The sequence below is a fragment of the Trypanosoma grayi genome (assembly GCF_000691245.1).
Source record: "Trypanosoma grayi strain ANR4 Tgr_878_V1, whole genome shotgun sequence".
NCBI classification, from domain to species: Eukaryota; Euglenozoa; class Kinetoplastea; order Trypanosomatida; family Trypanosomatidae; genus Trypanosoma; species Trypanosoma grayi.
Genome location: NW_008826497.1, coordinates 1 through 7,041, shown reverse-complemented (window position 1 = coordinate 7,041; position 7,041 = coordinate 1). Strand labels below are relative to the sequence as shown.

The 7,041-nt window shown below is 55.1% G+C and overlaps 5 protein-coding genes across 5 annotated transcripts; 2 read left to right on the top strand and 3 right to left on the bottom strand.

Annotated features, from left to right (window-relative positions):
- Nucleotides 1-423: 423 nt before the first annotated feature.
- Nucleotides 424-627, top strand: DQ04_08781040 (hypothetical protein; the record flags this gene model as incomplete). Its single annotated transcript, XM_009315692.1, has 1 exon — nt 424-627. The coding sequence occupies one exon, from the start codon at nt 424-426 to the stop codon at nt 625-627; it is 204 nt and encodes a 67-aa protein (XP_009313967.1).
- Nucleotides 628-1,784: 1,157 nt separating this feature from the next.
- DQ04_08781030 (hypothetical protein) lies at nt 1,785-2,066 on the top strand (the record flags this gene model as incomplete). The annotated part of the gene is made up of 1 exon (XM_009315691.1): nt 1,785-2,066. The coding sequence occupies one exon, from the start codon at nt 1,785-1,787 to the stop codon at nt 2,064-2,066; it is 282 nt and encodes a 93-aa protein (XP_009313966.1).
- Nucleotides 2,067-3,031: 965 nt separating this feature from the next.
- On the bottom strand, nt 3,032-3,718 carry DQ04_08781020 (micrococcal nuclease; the record flags this gene model as incomplete). The annotated part of the gene is made up of 1 exon (XM_009315690.1): nt 3,032-3,718. One exon carries the CDS (start codon nt 3,716-3,718, stop codon nt 3,032-3,034), a length of 687 nt encoding a protein of 228 aa, XP_009313965.1.
- A 603-nt stretch (nt 3,719-4,321) lies between these two features.
- Nucleotides 4,322-4,996, bottom strand: DQ04_08781010 (micrococcal nuclease; the record flags this gene model as incomplete). The annotated part of the gene is made up of 1 exon (XM_009315689.1): nt 4,322-4,996. The coding sequence occupies one exon, from the start codon at nt 4,994-4,996 to the stop codon at nt 4,322-4,324; it is 675 nt and encodes a 224-aa protein (XP_009313964.1).
- A 228-nt stretch (nt 4,997-5,224) lies between these two features.
- Nucleotides 5,225-6,901, bottom strand: DQ04_08781000 (hypothetical protein; the record flags this gene model as incomplete). The annotated part of the gene is made up of 1 exon (XM_009315688.1): nt 5,225-6,901. The coding sequence occupies one exon, from the start codon at nt 6,899-6,901 to the stop codon at nt 5,225-5,227; it is 1,677 nt and encodes a 558-aa protein (XP_009313963.1).
- Between the last annotated feature and the right edge of the window lie 140 nt (nt 6,902-7,041).

The following is a 7,041-nucleotide window of genomic DNA, read 5'->3' as shown; positions in this document are numbered from 1 at the left end:
GCCATGATCGCAGAGGCGGCCACGACGGCCAACACAAGCGGCATCAACGCGGAGGCAGCAGCACTGCGGTCAGCATTCAGCTTCAGATCAAGGCTCTTACCGTGCGCTGTCACGATCCTCTTTCGCCCATCAGCAGTGCTTTCAGTACTGTCACCTGTGACGTCAAGAGTCGCTGTTGTTTGATGGTTTTCAGAGGGTGGAACGGTGCTGATGGAGCTCTCACCAGAAGAGGAAGTACTCGAAATTGTTTCCGTGGCGACACCAGTAGCGTCTTTACTCTGGGATGGGTTAGACGTCGTAGCGGAAGGCGCCACCACACCATGGGTAGCGGCATCTGTGCCAGCGAACGTGGTAGATGTGCTTCGGTCGGACCTTGGAGTGGAAGACGGGTCAGCCGCCGCTTGTTGAGGGGTTGGGTCAACGATGTTCCGCTCGGTAGCCATGTTGATCAGCACATTCGACATCTCCGAAACGAACTGCGACAGGCTGGGGGCATCGCTGGGCGCGCTGATCTCAGCCTCCGGCAGCATGGTGGTGCACACGTCCTCGTACCGCGGGCAAGTAATGTTGCCGTTCCCACCGAAGTCGCCGTGCGCCCTCAGAGACTTCCCCTCCGGGCAGAAGTAATACGTGGGGGCACCAGCGTACTGCACGTACACCGAGCCGTAAAAGCACGCAACGCGCACGCACACGTCACCAAGCGGCTCGCCCTTCACCGTCAGATTCTTCCCCTCCACGCACCGAGAGCTCGCGCCGACAAGACTCCCAGGCATCTTGCTCTCAGTGCCATCAATGCAGCTGAAGCCTGTGCTCGCCACAATAATGGGGCAGTAGTCCATCATGTCCTCCCGCCTGCCACCAGGCATCTTGTTGTCTTTAGTCATCTTAAAATAACTGTATATCTCGGGAATTTTAGTATGATTCTCAATGGCACACGTTCCCAACGCCTGGCGGTCAGACGTGCATCGCAATTTGGGTTCCTCTGTTTTGTCGCAGAACATGCTGGGGTACTTAGATTTACCGTTTTCAACGCATTTCTTATCTTTCAGAAACTCGCAACCAGAGTTATTTCCCCAACTCATCGGCTCTGCCTTGGTCCACACAACCTGATAATAGCCCAGGTCAGCGAACGCTGCAAGTGTCAGTCCAGTGTAGTGGCCAGCGCCCACAAGACCAGCCATCAGCTCGTCCTTCGCATTGCGCCGCTTCCAGTGGGAACTCACACCAAACCTTGTGGAGAATCTCCCGACCTTCGGGTCAAGACTCACTTGAGCAGCGGCAGGGCCGGAAGAGCCGTCTGTCTTTCCTTCTAGAGAAATAGCTGACCTCAAATTCAACGGGCTGCTTTTAGGCACTTCCGCAGCGGGTCCACCAGCTGCCCACGACATACTGGCCTCCAGTTCCATGCCATTAAAGTCCTCGCATTGGTAGTGATACGATCCCCATAATTTCGCATTCGCTGCATCAAAGACGTGGATTTCCTTTCCGCGGGCATTCTCAGTCGCCAATTTAACCTTTCTCATTTTCTCCTGTTTCTTCATGGTTTCCACGTTAAACCCAAGGGTGTGCGCAATCTCGTGTGCGGCGACGCGGACGGCCTGCGGCGTGCGGGCAATGTGGCGCGGGCTGTAGTTGATCACGCCAATCAACGGTTGACCGTTGGAGTGCTCCGCGCACGTCGCTGCCCACGCAAAGGCGCCATCAAGCGTCGGCGTAGCAGTGGCGTACAGCACCATGTCGACGTCATCAACACCGTACGTGTGGTGATTCTCAGGGATTTTCAAATGAACGCAGGGGTTCATACCGTGGAACTTTGGGATGAGGAGGTATTGAATTACTGGCCTTATGTACAGGCGCTCAGTGTGCAGCTTCACAGCCTCCGGTATAATAGTCTTTTCCAGAATATTCTTCTTCTCCTCCGTCAGGACGTCATCCTGCGTGCAGCGCACCTTCGTGCCCAAGATGGTAGTGATCTCACCCAAGGTAGTATTCCCACAAGTCTGAGAATCCTCTGTGGCCACATAGAACACCTTTACGCGGAGAGGCTTATATCCTGCCTCGGGTAACAGAAGGGGCTTCCTCTCGTCAAAATTAGGAAGCTTGACAGTTCTTTTCACCAGATCATCTTCTGATGGGTTTATTTTCAACATCGTACCGAAAATAGGTTGAATTTTCTCCACAAAACCCAGTTTGTGGGATACGTAGTCGTAGATGCAGCGGTGGTGCTCCGTCACTGCGAGTGTGCTGCCGGCGCAGTGCACAAGGAGCAGCAGCGTCACGCCCAGCAGGTGTCGCATCCCTTGAGCGTTGCTGTTGGCAGGCAACTTGATCTTGCGGGGGGGAATAATACAAGGAGCACAGGAAAGTGAAGCAGAGAAAAAAGTGAAGTGAGGCACCGCAACGCACAAACACTAAAGCTCACGTGTGCCACAGATGGACACCCACATGGCAGAGGAAGGAGGGCACAGCAACCGCGTCAAGAATTGGGGGTGGAGGGGTGGTGTCAGTCACGCACGCAATGCGCATCACTCAGCTCAGGCGTTTTGTTAGGATGTGGTGGTTCAGCCTCATCACGACGGCACATACTAGGGGAACTATGAAACATAAAAGAAGAACAGAGATGGAGAGGCACAGAGGAAGCAAAAAACAATATAAGGCGAAGCTGGAGATGTATTTAGCAATGAGAGCAAGATAACCCTTGTTTAAGTATTTTTCTGAATTCCCATTCCCAAAGTAGTGGGCATAAAATAGTCTGCCTTACCTTGTGCAAGCATTTCTCTTGGAAACCTTCTGTGGATGCAGTCGTGAAGCATGTGCCATCACTTTCAACATGAAGTTTGACGCTCCTTGGGGGCGCTTTCCGTGGCATATGTTCAAAAGAGGTGGAGGGCGGCTAGGGGAGCCTTACATGTATGCTAAAACAATAGATTAGAAACATAAAGCAAATCTTCCTCCTCTACCCTCTCCGTTATTAGTAAGTGTTATTCGCCTGTGACGCTCCTGACTTTCGCAGCAGCAGGTGCGACACGGGCTACAATGGTCTGCATGTGTGGCACGGAGAGCGCATCGTGTTTAACGCCTCTCCTAACGTCATCTCTTGTCTATCACGGTGGACGCAGGAGTTGTCTACGCGGTGGAACACCTCGCCAGTGGGGCTGACAACGACGGGCATTTTCTCATTTACGTGCCGCCATATGCCGCGTTTCTTGTGCCGTGCGTCGAGCAGGGCGGCGTTCAACACATCTGTGTGCTGAGCGCCGGCCTGCCGCGATGCGTAGAGGTATGCGAGGCCCATCTCAAGCAAAGCGGCATTGAGGCACACAAAGCCGTCACCGCTGTGGTGTGGCACGTACACTAACGCGAGACGGCCGCTCATGTCACGTCGTGAGCAGCCGTTGTACTCCACCGTCACCTTTGTCCCTTCTGGGCAACGCCGCCGCAAGAAGTCGTAGCATTCCCGCGCGTGCGGTGCCCGTTTGCTCATCTCCGGCAAGTCAATGCCAAGCAAGCGCAAACGTGGGTGATCCTCGCGGGATAGCACCATTGTTTCGCCGTCCTTGACAGAGTGCACGGTTTCAGTTACGGTGGAGCTGCGGTTCGGTACCTTCAGGAAGTAGCAGACGCGCCTGTTGTTCAAAAATTCATTCTCAGCCTCCGTCGCCCGCGTATCTAGCACCTTGAAGTGGGGCATGCTACATTGACTACAACCACCGCCCATATGATTATCTCTCAGCCCAGAAAACTTAACGTTGCAAACACTGCTGGTGAGAAATGAGGTGGAGATTATATTCGGGAGAAGACGCAGCCACCGGAATTCGCTCGCATACATGCACACAGCACCGTCTGTTGTTCTTCTTCCCCCACCTTCGCTCTCTCGCCCTTCATCTCCGCGACCGCTTCCCCAGTTACCGCTTCAAAGCTCAACTAACCCCCTTGTTCCGGCACCCAGCGCGAAGGCGTGGGGAACGAACGGGGTTGAAAATAAAGGGAGGAATAAAATAAATAAAAAAAAGACGCTCACACAGACACACACACACAGAGAGACACCATTAGTGAATGATCGCCACACAGCTGTTTTATTTCTCTGCCAATACAAAAGACAAACGCGGTAGCAGACGCCACACCGTATGCGTCCATAACAACAATGTATTCCGATGGGGAGACAATGGAAACTCAAGGAAGAAAGAATTTTTAAACAAAAACAATACTGGGCCCATGCTGAGGGCATCGAGTGCGCAGAGCACTGGCATACGATGTACGTCAGCCGGTATCAAATTAACAGATGCAAGCCATTCTTCTTCTTTTTTTCTGGTTTGGCCTTTTATGATGCCCCTGTTGCAACTACCCCAAACGGTTTACACCTGCGGCACGGGGAGAACAGCCGATCCAACGCCTCTCCCACCGTCACCTTGTGCGTTTTCACGATGCATTTGGTGCCGACACGGTGGAAGGCCTTGCCGTGGTCGCCAATAACCACAGTGCGAGATTCATCCACATTTTCCCAAGTTTTGCGTTTCTCCCGCCTTGCCACAATCTGCGCTACACTCAACGCATCCTTCATCGTGTTCTCTCCATGCCGTGCCAGGTACAAAGACGCCAGGCCCTTCTCCACCATGGCGACATTGACGCAAATAAAATCGTCCCTGTGGGGGTGCTTCACGTACACGTAGGCGAGAAGCCGTCCATACTTGTCTGTTCGCTCCGTCTCCATGAGCTGCAACAGGATTGCACGTCCCTTGGGGCAGAGGGCACGGAGGAAATCACGGCTCTCAGCTGCATATGGCTGGCGCTCACGGATCTCCGGCGCGTCAATGCCGACTAACCGGACTCTTTTGCCGCCTTCGAGTGTTAGTGTGTCACCATCATACACGTGATGGACCTTATGTTGCTCCACCAGCCCATCAGTTGGTGCCGTTGGGTAACATGAGAGACTAATATCTTGATATGTTTGGCTGTCGTCGGCAGTGGCCGCCTCGGAGCTCGAGCAGCAACCCATTTCTATATGCGCTATCACCCAGCCCACCCCAAAAGAACGAAAAAAAAAATGAGAAGTGAGTTAGGGACGAGAATGGGGGTGTAGGGCTTGTTCATTGTGGCCAATTGTCTTCTTTGCTCAGGAAGCAACTCCTGCTTCGGCAGCTGCAACGCAATACTGAACTATTCGTCAGGGCACGCATGTACTCAAAAAACACACAACGAAAGATAGAAAAGAATAGTACACGCATCACTCAAGTAGATACTGACAAAATGCGCCGGTCAGTGTTGCGCGCGCGGGCACACTCACCGCAAATTCAGCATCAACACTTCCCAAAAACCGTTCCCGTTGTTGCTGCAGTTGAGCAATGAGGGCCGCCTTTGCCGCATTGTCACTTTCAAGGGCCTCCATGTCCCGCAGGAGCTGACAGAGGTCACTGGAAAGAGGTTCATTACTGCTGTCACGAGAATTCAGGCGCGTCGCTGGGCCGCTCAGTATGAAGCCAGATAGCTCAACAGAAAGAAGCGTCTGCGTCGCCGCGTCACACCTCTCTACTTCCGCAGGTGGTGCGCCGCATTCGCGTTGCTGCCGCAGCGTTGGGACGTCTAGGCCCATCCATGACGTTGCGCGCTGGGTGGTCGAGTCAAGACGCTGCTGTAGCTGCTGCGCCAATGCGGCGCCCTCCTCCCCGACCTCGTGGAGACGATGCGCCGCGGCCTGCCGCTCCACCGCGCGATCACGTTGCTCACGAGCGATACTCTCGCGCAACTCGTCGCGCTCGCCGAGAAGTTTTCGCACGAAGAGGGCCATTTCGTTATGCTCCTGCTCGACTGCGCAACGCAGCGCACGCGCAAAAATAAGCAACTGCAGCTGCGGCTGCTGCAACGAAGCGGAGGCATCACAGGGAAGAGAGGCGGCAAGACGACCAACCTCTTCCCACAACTGTGCCACCCTCTTGAACGGCGTGTCATTCTCAACCTTCACTGCAGCGGCATCGACAAACGCGGCAGTGGCCGCATCCATCGCGGCGACGAACTCCCCTGCATCCCCCACAGCCGCTCTAAACTCCGCAACGGCGCCCTCTTCCCCATCCCACGGCACCCCTTCCAGCGGTTCCGCGATGGAGAAGCCGTGCAGCCTGCGCAGATGGCGTATCTCCTCGTCACGACGCGCCAATGCATCGCGGAGGTCCCGGATACTCTGCGCATCAACGCGGATACGCCGCTCATCCTCGTCATGTGCAATCTGCTTCTGCATTTTCTCCTGTATCTCAGCGTATGCAGCCTGTAGCTTCTCACGCGCCACGCGTTCCTCATGTAGTTGGCGCAGTAGCCCCTCCTCACGTGCGCGGAGCATATCCAGTCCAGACGGTGTCGCATCCTCCCGCACACGTTGCGACACTCCAACAGTGTGGGGCAGAGACGTCTGCGGCAACTTCAGCGGCGATGTGTAATTTGGACTCTTCGCCACCTTCCGCAAAGGCGGTGCCGGTGCCGGTGCTGCGCGGCAGCGATCGAGTTCCTCGAGAAGCAACGCGTTGTCCCGTTTGAGGCGCTCACACAACTTTCCGCGGTGTGCGCATCTGTCCTCTAGCTCCTGTATGTATCGCATCAGTCTCTCCTCCACGTAACGCTTATAGCGCAGCAGCACCTCCCTCGTACGCTGCACCTCACTTTCTGCTGTCGTCTGTTTCTCCTTTCCCCGCACCGCATCCATGAGGCCATGTTCGGGCGATCCGTTGTTCCTCTTGTGCGCATTGCGACCAGCAGAGAACTGCTGGCCCCACTCAGTCCACTGGAGCACTGGGGACGGAGACCAACTATACTGGTTGCTGTAGTTGTCGTCTTCATCGTCGTCGGACCTCACAAGTCCACGACGACCGCTACTGCTGCCGCGGCGAAGACGCCCTGCACTGCTGTGGGGCATCCGCACTCCTTCGCGCCGCCCATCAGCTTTGCTGTGGTGATGGTGCAACAACTTCTCACGTACGGGAGTCGATATAGACGGGGACACCGCCTGACCAACACGCCTCGCCCGGCCACCGCTGCTACCGCTAGGCACCCACG